A 22,028-nucleotide genomic window follows, 5' to 3' on the forward strand; every position below is an offset into this window, starting at 1 on the left:
AGACTACCTTACAAATCAGTTGTCCCATGAGACACAGCTGCAATAAAACATACAGAGCTCTGCTCGTGTTACACTGGTTAGAATCAACACAATCAATGGTAGGAGGTGATTTAGAAAGTATGTATCTTTAAATGTTAAAGTGTAAATTTGGTAGTTTTCATCCTTGACTTTATTTTCCTGTGTGTTTTATGTCTAAGAATAATCTTGAATAATCGTGACAGCGAGGGCAATCTAATATTATGTTCACTAAAAGTGCTTATCTTTACCACTGACAAGCTCAGTAACATTATGGGAAGGACCTTACAGAGAAATAAAACATATGTATTTACCTTTTGCCTAATCATGTCTGTTTGTTATTGTCTTATTGTGAAATATTTATATCGGGCAGCAACAGGTCCCCCTCTCCGGCAACACGTCACCTTTTGAAGAGAGATTGAAGAACGAAATGGGAAAGTAGGGTTCAAGTTGAAAAATATAGTGCAATACCAATCTTTAACTTGTTGCCATTTGTTGTTATCATAATCATATGAATCCTTAGATTCTGCTCTTATTTTTGCTCTAATATAGGACCACAATATTCCTAAACTTCATTGTTCTTTATCCAACAAGCTGAAATGTAAATCTTGCTTTTTATTTTCAGAAAAAACTCAACGAAAATAAATGAAATAAGACAGGAGTAAATCTGCCTCCACAGCTATACCTCCAGTGGTAATTCATAATGAGAGTGCTTACTGGCAGCCAGTGCCTTGTCCCTCTGAGTTCAACAGCCGAACAGCGACGCGGAGGTTTGACACCCCAGAGTCCGAAATAAAATTAAAGAAAACAAGTCAGTGCGTGTTTTTAATGCACGGGAGGAGACAAATGCACAGCCCAGATGCTTTATCTTTAACCCCGTCCAGCTGTTGGCGTGACAATAAGTGACACCACATTGAAACTCTTGAACAACCACAGAAAATGACCTTTGATTTGTTTAAAAAAAATAGATGATCCCATTTCTAAGTGGGAGACTTGTGGTGCCAAGAAACCACATGCTCAAGAAAACTTTTAATTTCCTTTCAGTTTATGAAAATCTACCACATTTTCTTTTTGTTAATGAAAATCAAATGACTTGATGTACAGCATTAGACCAAATTAGAAAGCTGTCTTTTGTAAATGAAGCAACAACACAGATGCTATTTATCTATGAACATCAACAAAGCATCAGTACATACAATGTAACAGGAAATAGCTTGTTGACATATTTTATTAGAGTGACGATATACAAAACTGAATAATATACGGGGATCATTTTCAAGAGGTCGTCGCCGATGAACAAAAGACATTAAACATGAAATATTGTTGATATGCATTTCATTAAAACATGTTTTTCCCTCTGAGTGCCACTCAAGGAGAGAGGCCATCGAATTCAAACTTTGATTTATTCAACGCCTCGTTCCAGTAATTGCTGATTGACCATGTGGTCCAATAAACGTCATGATCCTTTCCAGGAAACACTCTTAGTTCCCTCTTCTGTCTGTCAGCTAGTTTTCTTTCTGATGCCTGAGGAACCATTTGATGTTGTATCAGTAATAAATCTGTCAAATAAGGGAAACGATCAGTTGTGAAAGGCCCTCAAAGAAACATGTACGCTTCTCACACAGCGGCTTGATGTTCGTTCAGATAACACACACTCTTAGCTTCTCTGTTCGGTCACATTTCATGATGTTGATGTGTCATTAACATTCAGATGTGTCACATTATGTCTCCTACTTTGTACAAAAATACATTTGATGTTGGTAGTCCTACTGGAAACCTACTGTTGAATGCAAAGTCAAAGCCAACAAGGATTCTCTATGCGAGACCTAGATTCAATACGAGGATGGTTTTGCTTGTTTAAGGATGAGAGGGTGTGGTTTTTTCTGTAGATCAAAGGCACAAAAACAAATGAGTGTCAACAGAAATTGAGAGATTGTCCATTCATGTCATGAAAACAAATCCTGATGAGGTGAAGTGCTGAAGGAGTTGGTAAATGTCACGTGACTTGGATGTGCCTGATTTATTCTGCTTCACTGTGTGTTGTGAAAATGCTTAATCTGTTCAATTCATTGGTAACCATTGTATTCAAAGTGGTCAAAGCATCCTGGCTGGTTCATATTTGTTCTCCACAAACACGGGTACAATTATGTTCATGCACCTTTTGTTTTTTCTCAGTATTGATATTTGACTGTTTGATATTTGTCGCAACGCTGGTACCACTCTCCTGTCTGTATGGAAAATATGAGACCACAGCCAGCGTGGCGGCAGGAAACAGGAACAACACCTTTTCAAAGGTGAAGTCATCTCATCGTAAGCTCTCACATTACAGTTGTGTAGTATTGCTTACACGCTTTCTTGAGTTCTTTGTATTCCTTTTTCATTTTCTCATACAGACTTCTGCGAAACATTGTTCCAGCTCACTCACAAAAATAGAAAGTCTTCAGAAACAATCATCTACAGATTATTTTTTGACAGAATCACAGTACAGTAATCAATACGTTATGATGTTATACGACTTGAGATTTTCACACTTTGAGTATTGTACACATTAAAGCATGTGCGGTCTTTATCATTGTGCTCATTAAGAATACTAAATTGGTCGTAGCCTTCATATTTAGCGTGGAATTGATCTTTCAGCAAGAAAGGGACGAGGCCTTTTCCCCAGAATGTGGATCTATTCTCTCAAGCGACCAGATGGACACACAGGAGCTACTTGAACCGGCCTTTTTACGGACTGAAGGGCTGTCGGGCTCATCAGAGGGGCGTTTGGACCAACCGGATCAGCACGTAGGAGACCCTTGGACTAACAAGACCAACTAGACCAACTAGGTGGGTACGTGGGGGCACTTAGACTCACTCAGAGCCAAAGGAGCAGAAGCAGTAACCGCCCCACTGTGCTCACCACTGGATAAACAGATATTTACCATCACTAATGATGATTTTCATATTTAGTGACAGGCTGATGAAGCGTTTACAGATTCAAGCTGAACGATAGGACATTACTGCCATCTTGAAGGAAATGCCATTGAGAAAACCATTAAATGAGGATTACAGTTATCATGATAATGTGTTTGTCTTCTATCACTGAATACATTACTGGGAGAGCTCCGAGCAAAGTAAGACAAACATCAACATACAACAGCAGACTAATCACACATGTATTAACGGTTTCTTGCTGATGGTGGCCGATTTTTTTTCCCATACAAGTATCAATGGGGGTTTATTGTTGTGAAGTGCAGGCTGGTGTGGGAATTTGAATTGGACTCCCACCTCCACCCCCCTGTGACCATGGCTCAGAAACAGATGCGGCTTTGTTTTTCAGCCTTGGTACAATCAGGTAGTGTCAATGTCATGGCCCTTGACTCAAGGTTTCTTTGTCATCCTGAACTAAACAAATTCTCACTTCCTCTTAGAGTTCACCTTAGAGTCTTTTGTCTTTGAGGTTAAAGACTTCCGTGGAGTCATTAAGAGACCACCTTCTTTCAACACAGTTAAGATGACATCTATAGAAAAGAGGATGCCGGGTATCAAGGAGTTAAGCAGAGTTCACCAGCTGCTTCTTCTCCAAGATCCCTCCAGCTCCCATCCAGATCTAACACCGCTTTCATGTTTGACCCAGTTGTACAAGACGGAGGCAATGACAAAGAGAAGGAGAGGCAGAGGGAAAATTATGAAAAAGACACCAGTGGAAGAGAGCGCTAAGGCAGCGAGACGGATTGAGAGGAAGATGCAGAAAGTGGGGAGAGGAGCAAAACGCAGGAACACTTGGAGTGAAAGAGTGATGGTGGAAAAGAGAATGACAAAGGTGTAGAGAGAGAGAGAGAGAGGGAAAGAGAGCGGGGAAAACAGAAGGCAAAGCTAAGGGCGCCTGGGAAGGAGGGGATTGGGCTGAGTAGGAGGGAGGAGGGAAGCTCTGCTTCTCGTAATAAAGCAAGTGTATGTGAAAGGAGGTGCTGAACAGCATTAGACTGAGCAGAGAGCTGTGTAGAGAGAGAGAGAGAGAAAGAGAGAGCGTTAGAGTGAAAGAGAGGGGGAGACAGAGAGGAGGGAACGAGAGAGAGAGGGAGAGATAGAGGAAGAGAGGGGGGCAAAGAATAGAAAGAGCATTGTGTTCCTGCTGAGAAAGAACCCATGTCTGCACAAAGAGGTAGGTGTACTGCTCTGACCGGCACACACACACACACACACACACACACACACACACAGATACACACATAACACACAAGAGCAGGACATCCTTATCACAGAAGTGTATCCAGCAGCAGGATGTACCAGAAGTCGATACAGACAATGTTGAGTACCAGGTGAGTGTGTGTTCTCTTCCCACTGTGTGACTTGCCGTATTGCATGTAGCAGCTGTGTGACCCCCCCCCCCAGCCAGCATGTGCCCCAGTGTGCGTATGGACGGCATAAGCAGGTGCCTGTGTATTTTTGGGCATTTGTGACTCAGCGGGAGGTCTAGGGTCTGTGTGATTGTGAGGATAATCAGTGGCACGCTTACAGAGGCACTCCCACGATCATGTGAGGTTTATGGTAGTTTATCAGGCAGAGTGCATGTGACTCATGGTGATGGCGCTACTTTGATAGTATGAGTTTGATAGTAAATATGTTTGACGTATATGTGAACCAGAAGAGCAGAGTTGTGTGGGCTATATCAAATATGAATTGCACCTATAGTATATGGTTTGTTTAGGTTTGGTTTCTCCTTGTGTGGCTTAAAATGTAAATTCACCCAAATTACAAAAAGCAAAAAAATAATGTATGCCATGCTTGTAGTTTGGTGCTGATGTTTTTGTCTCTTACACCCCGTTATAATACAGGGATATGGAATTCCATTTGTGTTACTCGCTTTGAGCTGTTGGTAAAACAGAAAAAAAAATGGTTTCCAAAAAGCGATTTTAGAGATATTCTGGACATTTTTGTTAAACTATGTTTTAATGACGTGAGCACCAGCAATAGAATTCCATTCAACTCCATCAATTGATGTGTGAAGCAGGAAATATCAGAGCAACCCGGAAATATTGAAAGCAAACTTTGTTTGTTTTTAATTTGGGTGACTAGTTTTATGCTATTCAGGTTTCAATCTGGAAAATGTTCTGCATGGCCAGATACCATTAGAGTAAGAACATGATCGGTTCTTTAAATTTCACAATATCATGAAAAGGTTGAGAGCTAGCTTACATTCAGGGACTACCTTATCTACAGTGTTAAAATAAGGCAACTGTTTCTCCATGACCATAAACGTTAACTCCAAATTCACATTTGTGGCTAATATTTCACTCCAACGAGGGATGTTCATCAAGATAAAACCGACAATGTTTTTTTTTTGTCTCTGCTGGAGGTCACGGGAAAACCAGAGTCAGTGTCAGTCCGAGACTTCAGGCCGGACTGGACACCAGTGAGGACAGACCACTTCCCTGTGGTGGGCAGAGATGCTTCCTCTCATTTCTAATCATATGACGCTGCCAGAGGTTCCCTTTTCACAGGATGCAGACAACGCTGTTTCACAACAGCGGGGACGAGAATATTTATAGAGCTGAGAGTTGTCTTTCAACGTTAAGGACAAACAAAAGTGTACAAGATTCATTGAAAAAAAACTTGATGCAACAAGCGCAGTGACGACTCAAGGACACAGTGGTGCACAATGGTGTGTGTTATGTGTGGAACGATGTATCAATGAAGTGTTATATTGACTGGTTCTATATTAAATCATTTCTGTGTTTAGATATTTGGCTTTCAACCTCTCCTACATATTGTAGCCGGATTATTTAATTGCTTTGCCCTGTGGTGTCACATGAGGTCCCGAGGGCAGGCTAAGGTGGGAAAGGGCAGGCAGGCTAGGCCGGGGGATGGGGCCGTGCAAAGTACAGCGTCCCGGAGGAGAAGGTGGTTCCTTAAACAACAGAAAACTCAACACGGTCCAGGTTACAAGGTCTTCCTCTTCGTAGTCCTTTGTTTTCCTTTCCTCCATGCTGGTGCCCAGCTCCTTTCCGCCATGTGCTCTCCCCCCCCCCCCCCCCCACTGCCCTTTATTCCCAGCAAGGCCTCAATTAGGTGATTTAAGCACCTACAGCTGGGTGAGTGATGAGGCACTCACCGGTCGAATAGTCCTTTTTGGTTAGGAAGGTTCCTAAATGAGTGAAATGACCTGGAAGTTTCTAAGCGGCCGCCATGATAAGAGCTGTTTGAATTCTCTAAATGCAAAGGAAAAGGAGCTTCATTGCTTATTTACTTAACTCCTTTAGCATTGGAAACACTCGACACTTAAAGTGACGCACCATTCGGCCGTGAGAACAAACAATCGTGACCGACAAACGCAGATCATGTAAATAACCGTTGTGTGTGTGTGTGAGAGTGTCTCAGTAGTGCGTGTGAGAGTGTCTCAGTAGTGTGTGTGAGAGTGTCTCAGTAGTGCGTGTGAGAGTGTCTCAGTAGTGTGTGTGAGAGTGTCTCAGTAGTGCGTGTGAGAGTGTCTCAATAGTGCGTGTGAGAGTGTCTCAGTAGTGCGTGTGAGAGTGTCTCAGTAGTGCGTGTGAGAGTGTCTCAATAGTGCGTGTGAGAGTGTCTCAGTAGTGCGTGTGAGAGTGTCTCAATAGTGCGTGTGAGAGTGTCTCAGTAGTGCGTGTGAGAGTGTCTCAGTAGTGCGTGTGAGAGTGTCTCAGTAGTGCGTGTGAGAGTGTCTCAATAGTGTGTGAGAGTGTCTCAGTAGTGCGTGTGAGAGTGTCTCAATAGTGTGTGAGAGTGTCTCAGTAGTGCGTGTGAGAGTGTCTCAATAGTGCGTGTGAGAGTGTCTCAGTAGTGCGTGTGAGAGTGTCTCAATAGTGTGTGAGAGTGTCTCAGTAGTGCGTGTGAGAGTGTCTCAGTAGTGCGTGTGAGTGTCTCAGTAGTGCGTGTGAGAGTGTCTCAGTAGTGCGTGTGAGAGTGTCTCAATAGTGTGTGAGTGTCTCAGTAGTGCGTGTGAGAGTGTCTCAGTAGTGCGTGTGAGTGTCTCAGTAGTGCGTGTGAGAGTGTCTCAGTAGTGCGTGTGAGTGTGTCTCAATAGTGCGTGTGAGAGTGTCTCAGTAGTGCGTGTGAGAGTGTCTCAGTAGTGTGTGTGAGAGTGTGAGTGTCTCAGTAGTGCGTGTGAGTGTCTCAGTAGTGCGTGTGAGAGTGTCTCAGTAGTGCGTGTGAGAGTGTCTCAGTAGTGTGTGTGAGAGTGTCTCAATAGTGCGTGTGAGTGTGTCTCAGTAGTGCGTGTGAGTGTGTCTCAGTAGTGCGTGTGAGTGTGTCTCAGTAGTGCGTGTGAGAGTGTCTCAGTAGTGCGTGTGAGAGTGTCTCAGTAGTGCGTGTGAGAGTGTCTCAGTAGTGTGTGAGAGTGTCTCAGTAGTGTGTGAGAGTGTCTCAGTAGTGCGTGTGAGAGTGTCTCAGTAGTGCGTGTGAGAGTGTCTCAATAGTGTGTGAGAGTGTCTCAGTAGTGCGTGTGAGAGTGTCTCAATAGTGTGTGAGAGTGTCTCAGTAGTGCGTGTGAGAGTGTCTCAATAGTGTGTGAGAGTGTCTCAGTAGTGCGTGTGAGAGTGTCTCAGTAGTGCGTGTGAGTGTCTCAGTAGTGCGTGTGAGAGTGTCTCAGTAGTGCGTGTGAGAGTGTCTCAATAGTGTGTGAGTGTCTCAATAGTGTGTGAGTGTCTCAGTAGTGCGTGTGAGAGTGTCTCAGTAGTGCGTGTGAGTGTCTCAGTAGTGCGTGTGAGAGTGTCTCAGTAGTGCGTGTGAGTGTGTCTCAATAGTGCGTGTGAGAGTGTCTCAGTAGTGCGTGTGAGAGTGTCTCAGTAGTGTGTGTGAGAGTGTGAGTGTCTCAGTAGTGCGTGTGAGTGTCTCAATAGTGTGTGTGAGAGTGTCTCAATAGTGCGTGTGAGTGTGTCTCAGTAGTGCGTGTGAGTGTGTCTCAGTAGTGCGTGTGAGAGTGTCTCAGTAGTGCGTGTGAGAGTGTCTCAGTAGTGTGTGAGAGTGTCTCAGTAGTGTGTGAGAGTGTCTCAGTAGTGCGGGAGAGTGTCTCAATAGTGCGTGTGAGAGTGTCTCAATAGTGTGTGAGAGTGTCTCAATAGTGTGTGAGAGTGTGAGAGTGTCTCAATAGTGCGTGTGAGAGTGTCTCAGTAGTGTGTGAGAGTGTCTCAATAGTGTGTGAGAGTGTCTCAATAGTTATGTCCTAAACGGCCCCTCATATATTTATGTATGAGATTAACTTGCAGTATATATATTTTTTACAGTATATTATCTTGAACATTGTTGCTCCTGGATGGATCACAGCCAACCCAATTATTTTCAACACAACTCCTTGTCCTTGGTCATGGTGGCCAAAGAATAAACTTCAAAATTCTGACCCTTTGCTTTTTTATTAACAGCATTTACTTGTACTTTTACTTTCAATACTTAAGTACATTTAATATCAGACTTTCACTGGAGTCATTTTCCAGTAAGGTATCTTTACTTTTACTCAAGTATTGCTTTTGGGTACTTTATACACCACTGCTCTTAAGTGACAAGGCTTCAACATACGGCCAGGATGAACTTCTTAGTCGTGTGCTACTTTGTGTAAGGATGGCACATGAGGCGAACCTATAAACTGTGTACCTTGGCCTTTATGTGCGTGTGCGTTTGTGTGCGTTAGGCCCTGTGTTTGTATGATAACTTTATTGTACTGTTTAAACTTACAAAAAACAGTTTGAAACTATGGACTTCTTTTTGAAAAAATGAGGGCATTTGCTGTTTTTTTTGTCAGTGATTCAATTAAAGTGTAAGTATTAGGGAATGAATGTAGTCAACTTGAGGCAAGAAGAATGCGTCCGGCAGTAAAAATGTCTGTGCTGTGACACAGTTGTTGTCTTTGTAGGAGTATGATCTGAATGCTGCTTCTGTAAGCAATACTTATTTATTCTGCAGGCAACAGAAGTTAATGTTAAAACTCTAGTCTCCCTCGAAGTAAAAGTTAGTTCAAAGCTAAATAAAAAGCTCTTTCCTTCAGGTCACGGGATAACCAGACAGAGTTGAGACTTCAGGCCGGACTGGACACCAGTGAGGACAGACCACTTCCCTGTGGTGGGCAGAGATGCTTCCTCTCATTTCTAATTATACAGCAATGCCAGAGGTTCCATTTTTACAGGAAACAGACAATGCTGTTTCACAACAGAGAATATTTATAGAGCTGAGAGTTGTTGTTTCTTTCAACGTTAAGGAAAAAAAGTGTACAAGATTCATTGCAACAAGCCCGGAGACAACTCAAGGACACAGTGGTGCACAACGGTGTGTGTGGATTGGCCAAAATGTATTATTGATGTTGAATGTGTTTTAAGTTTAGGGATGCGCTGATACCACTCATGATATGAGTACTTGCAGATACAGAGTATTGAAATTGAAAAAGTGTTTTTATTTTCATCGATGTTTCTCACTTTCTGATTGTAACACATGTAATATACGACAAGATGGTGTTGCTAACTAACGTTCAATATTGTGTATTCCTGATACAAACAGAGAATAGTTTGCAGCATATGTTAATAATTAACCTTTTAACCAAGTTATCAGATAAAGAGTTAAAAGTAATATTACAAATGTTAAAAAGCTCAGCAAAACTCAGAGGAACAACTTAAAGATCAACCCCCTTCACTTTATCCATCAACTGGCTGACAAGCAAGACATGGGAACCTAGCTTGGGTCTGCTTATATAATCAAGTGCAAGAATTATACACAGTTCTATACAGTCTGCACTTCCTATCTATCATTGTGAAGCGCTTTTGATTAATATGAGTATTGGCTTCTTACATGTATTGTAAATATTGGAGCGTACTCAATAGACATTGTAGTGTCACGGGAGGTCCCTAGGGTGGGTGAGTGATGAGGCTCTCTGGGAGATGTGGTGTCGGCCACGGAGGCATTTTGTGGTGTGGCCGCCGCTCATGTGTGGGAATGTAGCGCCCCTCCACTACACGTCCCCTTGTTATTATTGGCTTCTTCCATTTATTGTAAATGTTGGAGCATGCCTGCAGGTTTAAATGTGTGTGCGACTCAATAGACATTAAGTACAATTTTGATTTGTTAGTTCTTTATCAAAGTATTTCTGTATTTATATGTTTGGCTTTCCTCCACAACAGAATAATATATAGCTGTGTTTGCTTCTCTGCAGTTATCAGTCAGCTGCAGTTTTTTAATTGCTTTGCGCCTTCAGGTACTTTCTCATGAAATATCCCTGATACAATAATTAAAATATTCCTTCTCTAATCTAAGTTGTCCCATCTTTCCTTATTTCCTACCATCTTTACCTGCCTTGCAGCCATTTTTGTTTTGCGATTGTGGTGAACGCACCTACGTAACACATGCGCTACCCTACAATATTCATGTCCGCACACGGGCCTATGACTCGTTAGAGCCGAACCATGAAAACAACACAACAAATTTAAGACCTGCCTAGGAGGGACGTCGTCTCATCTTCCCACCATTATAAAACCACATTCTCGATTGTGTCACCCTTTGAGTCACGGCTGAGTGTAAAGTAATAACCCTCTCAGTGTCTGCTGATTCAAAACACACTCTTTCTATCTCCTCCTCTGCTGCTTTCGCATCTCTTTATCTCAGATCAACATGGGTGGAGACTCTTAAGTGACGAGGCTTTAACATACGGTCATTTACGGATAAACTTTATAGTCGTGTGCTACTTTGTGTAAGGATGGCACATGAGGCAAACCTATAAACTGTGTACCTTGGCCTTTATGCACGTGCGTGTGTGTGTGTGATAACTTTATTGTCCTGTACTGTTTAAACTTACAAAAAACAGTTTGAACTATGGACTTCTTTTTTGTCAGAATGAGGGCATTTTCTGTTCATATCTAGTCAGTGATTCTAATAAAGTGTATTAGGGATTTAATGTAGTCAACGGTCAACTTGAAGTAATAAGAATGTAGTCGGCAGTAAAAATGTTTTTGTGCTGTGATCGGTATTTTATGTGACACAGTTGTTGAATGTTGTCTTTGTAGGGGTATGATCTGAATGCTGCTTGTCTAAGCAATACTTCTTTATTCTGCAGGCACCAGAAGTTAATATTAAAACTCTAGTCTCTCTTTTTCTAACCTTCCTTACAAGTTCAAGTTAGTTCGAAGCTAAATAAAAAGCTCTTTTCCTTAAAGTCCTCAAAATGTTGGCATTAAACTCGTAAAAAAAAAAGGACCCCCAAGAGAAACACTTAATGATAACAGATGTTATGTGTTCCACTTGTATTGTTCAGCGCTGTCCTCTTTCCACCTCGTACGTTGAACCATCCTCACTCTAACACTGCATATTGTTTACAGAAGGGACGGAAATGGAAAAACTGTGTGGACGTGTGCGAATGCATAGTCTGTTATGTGCTTTGGAACACTGTGGTTGGTCCAAGGTGTCGGGTGGTGTTTCAGTAATACATTACCTTTAAGACATAAAATGACACAATTTCATTATTATTACAAGACAAGTAAATCATTACCGCAGGAATTTAAGTCATTATTGTTGTCATTTTATCATTCACCACCAGAAAAAAAAAATACCCCCAAAATTTAGTCAGACTCTACAATTTCAAAAAGGGTTTAGTCGCTTTACTTTCAATTCATCATATTGATTCGGCTACACAATATCGCCGACAACTGGATTTGTAATTAACTGCAATAAACCTGAGTGTAACAGGTTCGAGTCTCGGGCAGGCACCAAAGAGGGCAACACACACAATTATGAGGGCAGTAAGAGTTTTTATTTACTTATTTGTCACGCTTCTGGTAGCGACCGATCCGGGCCTCCGCTACCCGCTCTCCCTCCTCTCCAGCTACTCCTGCTCTTATATGGAACAAAAAACACAATTGATCCCAGCTGAGGCTCATTTACACATCATGACACTGTTCCCTTAACCACACCCCCGCTCCACCCACTCTGCAGCTGAGCCTAGCCACACCCCGCTGCCACACTGAGCTTCTGTGGTTTGATTAGTTTCTATAAAACAACATTACCCTCTTTTATTTAATAATACATGGTCACACTTTTGCGGATGTTTTAGTTAAAGTAGCTTCTTCTTCTTGGTTTTAGGCTTGAGACCAGGCTAGGTTTGGGATTGGTCAAGGCTCGGGGTTTAGTTGTTATTAGGGAGTGTGTTATGGCACTAACCATACAAATATGTGTGTTGAGGCCAAAAAGCCTGCGGTCCAATCAGGGTTGATGTTCCAAAAGAGTTCCTCTGTGATCTCATGCATTTCATTTGCTTCTTATGTAAGCCCTGTTTTCTGTCTCAACGTGTTTGTGAATATGTATCTCTATCGAGCTGCCAACATCATCATCATCATCATCATCAGTACACATAATGCACTAACAGTCTGTTTCTACTTTATACTGAAAGCAATATATGGAGGGAATTTGACTGGAAGTGGTCAAGTTCGAGAGGCGTTTAGAAGAAGAGGTTTTCTTGATTGGCACCAGCTGTCAATAAAAGAGTTGTTTATTAATGCCAGGGCTGGCTGTTTACTTGCATCAACAGCTGCTCTCCAACATTAATTAAAGCAATGACAATAGAAATCAAGGCAAGTGAAGACTTTGTAAAACGAGTACACATGTGTGGCCATCCCACATGGTTTCATTCCTGGCCTCATTGCAGCTGCGTTCCGTCTTCGAGGAATCCCAAAATACCTTTGAAGCGATATGCGTTCGCACAGCCGAGTCCCGCAGTCAGAGTTAGTGTATGGACCTCCACTAAGATTGGTCCTGTAGGACCCTTCTGATTTTGTTTACGTCGGGATAATTTTTCTTTATGTTGACTGTTATTTCTTCATGCAAGCAACTGAAAAGCAATTTTCCTCCCTGAATGTTATACTTTGAGTCCAGAATCAACTGGAAGTAGTTTCTCTTGGCACAGCTCCACCCCGACTTCCCCGACAGTTGTTTTCCAATATCTGGCAAAGCTAAGGACAACTCGTAAACCAAAAATCCATTAAAGAGACCTTCGGGTTGCATTTTTCTCAGTCTTTGGTTATCATCCAAGGGTCATCGTGTGTATGGGGTCCCATCAGTGCATAGAGCGATCACAGACCTGTCACATGCATTTTAAAATATCTTTCTCTCCTGTCATACTTCTTTTTTTTTAGGTGCTTTATATATATATATATATAATTGTTTCTTTTAATAATGTAATACCACATTTAGTTTAATTTGAAATACTTCATTTGAATAAGGTTGACACTTCGACCATTGCCATTGTAATTAACGTCCAAATCAGTATTATTTTTGATTAGTTTTTTATATATGCATCGCCCCAAAAATCCCGAATAGTAATCCCTCATTACTCGTTATGCATTAATATGAATTATTATTAGTTATTTTCAAACGGAAAGCACCGTTTTATGTGATAGCTTGTGTTGTCGTCGTCGTCTCAAGTCAGGTTGCAGCCACCTGATGCTCCGCGTATAAAAAAAGAGGCAACAACACAACTTGCCACAATATAATTTTTCTAGCAGCTGTAGTTTGATCCAGATTGCCTAAAATGAGCAGACCAATGACCCAATTTCTGTGATATAGAGGTGTGTAGAAGTTTTCGGCTGGGTGACAAAATGACGGCCATTTCCAGAATACACAGTGAATATGATACATAACAGTTACTGGATAATGTGTTTAAAAAGGAGTAAAATAGCTGTGAACTTTGGTTGTTTGCACAGTGAAATAGCGCGGTCAAACAATTACAGGATACTTTGTGGTGGCTGCGTGTGTGTGTGCGTGTGTGTGCGTGTGTGTGTGTGTGTGTGTGTGCGCGCATGTGTGTGTGTGTGCACACACGCGCTTCCTTCCTTCCGTAATGTGCGAGGCTTTGATTCAGCTCTCTCAAGGAGAGGAAGCGGATGATAAGTGGTATAACATTTGTTTAAACATGTATATTTGTGTAGCGGCATGTGTGTGCAGCCAGATAGGGTGACATAACAGAATGGATCTGTGAATAGATCAACACATTTGCAGGCAAGTCATGTTTTGGGTCTGCACTGACAAGCCCACACACCAGCTCACCAGCAAACCCTATTCTTTTAACACACACACACACACACACACACACACACACACACACACAGTCTGGGAGAAAAGCAGGGGATTCCGATCCGTCACAGAGATGACATCATAGCCAACCGGTGATACAAACAGCTAATCAAGGGAGTCCCCACTTCCTCCACTCCACATCCCACAGAATGAACAGAGAGAGAGAGAGTAATGCGGGGTGAGTGCCTCTCATTAGTTCACAGAAAGAGAGAGGGAGAGAGAGAGAGAGAGTCCCTTTAAGGGGTTCACATGCACGCAAGCACACATCGACACACGCACAAACACACTTTAGCTGTGTCTCCATAGTAACCGGCTTTGCTGCCCCGGCTTGGGGAGGAAATGCCAAACTCGGTGCTTCAGAGCAGCTCCACCAGAACGACAGCTCTTTTCTGTAACCCTGTGTCCGGCCTCGACGGAAACACCTCTCGTCTTATCACTCTGCTACCTCCCTCTGTCCATTCTCCCCTCCCCATATTCCCCTCTATCTCTCCCTTCCTCTTTCACTCTCTTATTCTCTCATCCCTCCCTCTTTCTCTCTCTCTCTCTCACACTCTCTGTGCCTCTCTCCCTCCCCTGCCAGTGTTAAGTTCATTGAAGTAGACAACAGAGGTAAGCGCTCTCTTTCGTGGTCTGTTGAGCAATGGCGTGCTGCTTTAAATGTGCGTTAAGTCTCTCTCTCTCTCTAAGTTCCAGTCTGTGTGTGTTTTCCCACAGTAGATCGTGGTCAGGTTTATCATTGCAGCATGTCCTGCTGATGCAGTGTGTGTTTGTGGCTTTCGATGTCCTCATGAAATGTGTACTGTGCTCTACAGTTGGGTCACTTTTCTACAATGAGTGTACTTGCTGCCATGCACCTATATAGGGTCTGCTAGTTTAATTAACCTGGTAATAATCAAACAACCATGTGTGCCTGTTTTGGTTTGGTTTGGTTTGGTTACTTTATTAGTACCCGTAGGTAGACTTGGTTTGCAGTAGAAAACAATAGAAATCAAGGCATCCATCTCGACATACATTACAACAAACACATACAACCGGACAAACATGATAAAAGTACTCAAAGCTACAGATGTATAATTATAATAATAGTAATGTGTTCACCTGCGTGATGGCAGCTGGAACAAAGCTGGTTTTATACCGCCTGTGTGCGCACAAGTGTGTGTACTTTACAGTTCAGGCGTGTTCATCACTCTTTTCCATCACAACAGCCTTGTGAATATACAGACCGCCTGTTATACCCTTCTTTGTCCCTTTATACAGTAAACTGGCAATATATTTGCTGTACTCTACAATACTATCTGTGGTTATGTGTGTGCGTGCGCGTGCGTGTTTCAAATCCCATTGTACAGAATGGTAACCAAACAAAGCAGTAGCAGAGACAGCGATCAAATATATTTAGGATTAGAATAATACCCACAACAGGATGCTGAAATCATAAGTTACAGTGACTCATCGCTGTAGCTTTAATCCTAATAGGTCATCATTTTTTTTTATTGTTATGGCATTGCTTTGTATAAACACGCCAGCTATTTCCACCAGTTGTTTTCCTTTTGATCATGTTCCAAGAGGGAGTCGTGTTGATCTTTCAGCCTTACCTCAGAACTTTGATGAAACAATGAACCGCTTTGCGCGAGTTCAGAAGAAAACCAAATCAGTCAAATCTATCTGTAGCCCTTGGTTACAAAACAACACAATTAAAGACATTTGCAAACCCCCAACAGGCTCTCCCTCATATATACAAACACACACACACACACACATGCTGTTACATCACTCACATCTGGATGCAAAATTGGCTAACACTCCATTCCTCTTTCCAATGTGTCCCCATCTTCCCCCTTTCTACCCCGGCAACCCCTCTCACTTCTCCTTCCTGTCTGTCTGTCGTTTCCGCCCCCGCTCTCAGCGATGAAAGAGAAGAACCCCTGGCACACGCCGGTGACCATCATCATCACTGTGATTGGCGTCATAGCGATTGTTGCCTTGGTGACGGTAGCAGTTTTGCAGAACATGCCCCTCCTCCAAAAGTACAAGGTATGGTAGAGGAAACGACTAAAGTGTTGTATTTTTTTGCACTGTGTGGGGAGCCCACTGCATTACTGCGGGTTCTCTGTCCAATGTCCACAAGCCAAATATGGTCTCTTGTCAATATGACCTCAACCTGTACAACTGGTTCTAGAAATCCACTGCCAAATAAGGCCAGTGGATGTGAATATTAAAGCAACACTCCTTTTTGTCACAAATGCAGACCCAGAAAGAGTCACATGGCTATCATTGAGATTACAGTGTCTAGTGTTCTGTTTTACTCCGGTTCTGCACTAAATTAATATTATTTTATTTGCACAGATAAGTGCTATACTTGTGGAAAGTTTGTCTTGGAGCTATACAGTCTTTGGTACTTCAAGTGTAAGTCCGGATGTACGTTATCCAAAGTAAGTACTGAACTGGAACACTTACTTCTGTCTCCACTCAAGTATGGGATCGTGCTGGACGCCGGCTCCTCCCACACGTCTCTGTATATCTACGAGTGGCCGGCGGAAAAGGATAACAACACTGGAAGAGTTGAACAGAAGCATTCCTGCACAGTCGACGGTATGTGCTGCACAATGTCGTCACATGGACACACGTTGCCCTCACAGTCACGTATACAACCACTAATGCGTGCTAATGCAAATATTTAAGAAAGGGCAATCATGAATGTGTATGTTTACACAGTTCACTGGGAGCGTTTAGTATACGCGTGGTAGCACTAGAACAATAAACGAAAACATGTGTAGATACTGATGTAATTGTTGATACTAATGTCTAATAATACATACTTTTTCAAGGCTTAATAAGTTGTAAATAATGTCATTGGTTTTCACCTAATCATTTCAAATATATATATATATATATATATATATATATATATATATATATATATATTATGTTTAACTTATCAACATGTATGTCCACACTTGGATTATTGTATTGGAAGAGACATTTATTAATAATGAATTTACATGCATGGCTATGGATGTAAAAGATTAAGTCAAGGTATATTTTGTCCTGGAACTGGCAGGGAAATCCAGATGTGTCTGTGCCTCGGCCTCAAGGCAACCTTCTTATGCAACCAAATCTCTCTAAATGATTAAAGACTCTTTAAATACATAACATATAACACAGACGTCTGTCCAATTGACTCGGCTTGTCTTCTGTAAGTTGATTGTCGGGACTCCAAAGCTTGAAGTAGAACACTTTCATTGATACCAGCTGGCGGACTCCCATGGACCATATGGGTCAACACGCTTCTCTGAGAAAGGCTTGTTTAAAACAACGCGGTAGAGTTGGTTTGTTTAAATGAAACTAGAGGCTGTTTTGAAAGGTTTAAGTAGCTGGGTGGAGTGCCAAAGTCAGGGTAAGAAAGTCAGAAAGTATTGTGCTATAAACTAAAGCATGCTGTTTTTTTTACGGGTCAGACAGATGTGAAATATGAGCAGGAATGTCTTTTAACCCAGCTGCATCCCCTAAGAGGTTAACACAAGAAAGGAGGAGGTGCCTCAAAAAAAGCAATTTAGGTGTTGAATACCTGGGAAGCACACTTCCATGAAGCGGACACATTGATGACATCATCTCCACACTTCTTTGTTTTTCTCCGTGTGGCCGCTATTTAAATGACTTCAACTTCCTCTTGACATTTTGCTCAACTTGCAGGTCCTGGTATCTCCAGCTATGCGTCTGCTCCGCCGAAGGCTGGGGAGTCTCTGAGGGCATGCATGCGGGAGGCCGAAGAGTGGGTGCCCAAAAAACGGCACCACGAGACACCTCTTTACCTGGGGGCTACCGCCGGAATGAGATTGCTTGAGTACGGCAAACGTGCACACACACACACACACACACACACACACACACACACACACACACACATCCCCATGATCCATCATCAAACATGTATCCACTCAAAGTAACACACCGTGTCTTTTCATGCTGACGCACTGATTTATAATTGTGCTTGTGCCACAATCTGTAGCATATTTCATATGCCTGCTTTGTGATTTAATGGCAGGAATATGTTACCGTCGGAGTCTATTTATTATTTATGGGCTGCTGTATTGATTTGAATTATGGATGTGAATCAGTCTAATTAATTAGTGTTGTGCGCAGCATGGAGAACAAAGTGGTGTCAGACAAGGTCTTTGAAGCCGTGAAGGGAGCGCTGGAAAAATCCCCCTTTTCCTATCAAGGGGCGAGACTACTCAAGGGCCAGGAGGAGGGCGCCTTTGGCTGGGTCACAGTCAACTACTTGGATGACCGCCTCAAACAGGTCTCGCCTTGTCGTGCAAGTCTGCACGTTTCTTTTTTTTTCTACTTTGAAATGTGCTTCCTGTGCGTCAGTCGGCGTGCGCCTGCGGTCGACTGACTTTAACGCCTTTTTGTCTCTGCTGCAGGGCTTGGAAACCACCGGCGCCCTCGACCTCGGCGGGGCCTCCACTCAGATTAGCTTTGTATCCGATAATTATGACGGTTCAGAGTCACCTAGCAACTCCGTCACTTTCCGATTATACGGAAACGACTACACGCTGTACACTCACAGCTTCCTGTGTTACGGGAAAGACCAAGCGCAACGAATTAGGCTGGCAGAACACACTCAAGTAAATTGCGCCTTTTCCCCTCCGTTGACATTATTGATCCGTTCAAATCTAATCTAATCTGTGGTCATTTAAGATTTAATGATATTCAAGAGTGAAATTACATACTGAAATGTGCAATAATGCTGACTTTAAATTGAATTAGCTCACTCTGTATATCTCTTACACCTCTTTATCTCGCTCTCTCTTCTAGTCAGGTCCAAAAATAGTAGCAGATCCTTGTTCCCACCCTGGGTACTCTGAAACAAAGAAGTACTCTGTCCTCTATGACAGCCCCTGCGTGTCAGACAGGAAACCACAAGGAGCTCCTGAAACCTTCGATCACACCGGGACAGGAAACTTCCAAGAATGCCAGGAAGTCGTCAAAAAAGTCTTCAACTTTACTAAATGCAAATACAGCCAGTGCTCTTTCAATGGGGTCTTCCAGCCAATTCTGCAGGGGCCTTTCGGGGTAAGTTATCAAGTTGTCTCACTTCTAGTGGTGTCTAGCCATGCCGATACTTTGTACTGCACCAATAAAATGTAGGTGAATGGCATTGTTCTTTGTGTTGAACTGAATAATCCAGACCTCACTGTCGCAGATCATTTCTCTCCCAAATAAATATTGAGCGTAACATAATTATCCAGAGTAACAGAGATACAGTTCCTGGAAAGAGATGTTGCTGCTGTTTTTGATTTTGCGTATGTACTGGCAGAAAAAAAAAAACGCTAAGATAATACAATATTTAGATAATTCCCTTTTTGCCTCATCTCTTCCTCCCTTTCCCTGTAGGCTTTCTCTGCTTACTACTTTGTGATGGACTTCCTCAATCTGACCGATACATCCATCACTCTGGAGGATGTCAAGGAAAAGCTCAAACTCTACTGCGCTACGCCTTGGAGTCAGGTCGGGGACCATTTATGGATCAGTTACAAAACAAATGCAGCCATATTCATCTGATTTCCTGTCTTAAGTCCTGCAGAAGGCCTATATATACTTAATGGTATCACCGCATTTAACCTGTTTGAACAGATCGTGCAGCAGCATCCAAAGACAAAACCAAAGTATCTGGCTGAGTACTGTTTCTCTGGCACGTACATCCTCACCCTGTTGATAGACGGATACAACTTCACCTCAGTGAGCTACTCCGACATTAGATTCATTAAAAAGGTCAGTAGATCACGGTCCACTTCTTTCCTCCCTCACACCTCAGAGCGATTTGAGTTTTGGATACTCAGCCTCAACATTACTCTTTGTCCTCTTCTCTGACTTCATATGATCCCACTTTAAAACATTGATGTCAATAGCGTTACTCTGGGCTTAAAAAGATTATAAAGGTTTTCTCAATTGAGAAGAATGAGCTAACTTATCCATCAAGGATTGGCTCAGTCTAGCAACCTGACCAGAAAACGTCACCTGGTACTTCCTCAGTCCAGTCGGAGACACTTACCCTTATATATTATATATATATAATATATATATATATAATATAAACTATTCATATAAGGATATATAGCAATGAGAATTCTGCTGAGAGAACTCATCCCCCAATACACCTATGAATGATTGTTACATATAGAAAATTAAAAGCAGTCCTATTTATCCTGGAGCATATTTGTGAGGCTTATATCATAAGGAAATAATGTGAGCAAGACAGTGTTACGCCCTGCTGGACGACTCAAGGGAGAATATTACAAAAACACATTCAGCCCATGGCAGCAAACCAACAGGTGTTATGATGACGCAGCAACCAGAATAATGATAGTGATAAAGTTTGGCTAATAATGGGAAAGGCATAGTGTATGAATCATTTTCATATGCAGTCTATGGTATGAACAGAGGAGTGTCATGTTCATGGTTAGAAAAGCATAACGGACAATAAAAACAGGAATTATTTAAATATTTTACAAATAGATTAATTTATAAATAAGTGAAATCAATTGCTATGGTTTGATATTTAATCAGGCAATGAGATTCATATTTTATTTAATTGAACTTAAATTAATATTAATCCATCAATAAATCAAATAAATTATAAAGGGGTTTACAAAAGCAATATAAAACAATAAATACATAAAAAACATTATTTAAAATGAATGAATGAAGCCTGATCTAAATATATAATTAAAAAAACCAAGAAAGTGATTGTTGTTGGTTCTGTGTATGTTAGTTTGTTTTCTATATTTCTACGTTTTGATGTACTGTAGAGGTATTTTTCAGAGCGGATATTGTGGTTTATCACAGTAGGAAAAACACAGCCAGCATGCACAATACCAAGACACAGATACTGAAAAACTTATTGAAAAATAAGTATTTTCTGTGTGTATTTATATGATAAGAAAACATTTTGGTTAAACGTTCAAGGTTTCTTTTACCGTCTCCCAAAATAGAAAATGGATTAAAGGAATTGCTGCATAGCACAACAAACATGTTATGTCTATGTCGCCATGTAGTTGTGATGGTTAAGATTAGCAGCAAGAGAATGCATTGGAAAACAATTCTCCATTTCAAATTCCTTAAGCAAAAGTAAAAAATATTTATGCAAGAAGAAGTGAATGCCACATTAAAAGTGCAGTACTGGCCTGCAGGACATCAATACATGACAGTGATAGTTTTCCCTGTTCCTGTGGTTGTGTCTAGATAAAAGGAAGTGATGCCGGCTGGACGTTGGGCTACATGTTGAATCTGACCAATATGATTCCAGCCGAGGCTCCAGACACTCCCCCTCTGCCCTACGCCGGCTACGTCTCCATAGTAACCATCATTGCAGTGCTGATCTTCATCCTCTTCCTCGTCAGCGTGCGCCCTCTCTGGCCCCACTGCTCCAAACAGCAACAGATCGTATAAAAACACACACACGTGCACAGACGTGTGCACGTGTGTGTGACGGCGAGTTAGGGGGATGTCTGGGAGGTGGTGTTGGCGTGTTCTACCAATTTCTTTTTATAAAATAGTCAACTTTTTATAAGATAGTCAACTTTTGTGGGGGGGCGGGGGGGGGGGGGTGAAAGGTCAACGTCTACTGCACATCAACAGTTCAACTCAATTCAAGGACATTCCAGAAGGACAAATACTTCCTCTTTCTACAGAGTGAGTGTTGATGGACAGTTCTTGTGTTTATGTGCGAGCTTGTATGTTTGAATTTGAATGGGCGCTTGCGTGTTTGCGTACATATATCAGTCTGCATGTACGGGTCTTGAATTACGATGTGAATATGATACTGTACTGTATAAATAAATGAAATAACCCTTGTTTATATAAAATGTTTTAAATCGCTTATCATTTGTAAAAAAAATTTAAATTAAAATTAAAAAACACATCATCGATTAGAAAATGTTTAATGTTGCAGGATG

At 41.9% G+C, this 22,028-nt stretch overlaps 1 protein-coding gene across 3 annotated transcripts; it reads left to right on the forward strand.

Annotated features, from left to right (window-relative positions):
* The first annotated feature begins 3,975 nt into the window (after positions 1-3,975).
* entpd1 (ectonucleoside triphosphate diphosphohydrolase 1) lies at positions 3,976-21,994 on the forward strand. 3 transcript variants are annotated; one of them, XM_034558335.1, is made up of 10 exons: positions 3,976-4,162; positions 15,974-16,101; positions 16,542-16,659; positions 17,761-17,911; positions 18,211-18,370; positions 18,495-18,698; positions 18,889-19,146; positions 19,468-19,581; positions 19,708-19,845; positions 21,316-21,994. In XM_034558335.1, the coding sequence occupies exons 1-10, from the start codon at positions 4,147-4,149 to the stop codon at positions 21,520-21,522; spliced, it is 1,494 nt and encodes a 497-aa protein (XP_034414226.1). In that variant the 5' UTR covers positions 3,976-4,146; the 3' UTR covers positions 21,523-21,994. The 3 variants fall into 3 exon arrangements, with proteins under 3 accessions (XP_034414226.1, XP_034414228.1, XP_034414227.1); XM_034558337.1 differs by lacking the exon at positions 3,976-4,162 and adding an exon at positions 4,199-4,319; XM_034558336.1 differs by lacking the exon at positions 3,976-4,162 and adding an exon at positions 14,327-14,679.
* The last annotated feature ends 34 nt before the right edge of the window (positions 21,995-22,028 follow it).

The sequence above is a fragment of the Cyclopterus lumpus genome, chromosome 19, assembly GCF_009769545.1.
Source record: "Cyclopterus lumpus isolate fCycLum1 chromosome 19, fCycLum1.pri, whole genome shotgun sequence".
Taxonomy (NCBI): domain Eukaryota; kingdom Metazoa; phylum Chordata; class Actinopteri; order Perciformes; family Cyclopteridae; genus Cyclopterus; species Cyclopterus lumpus.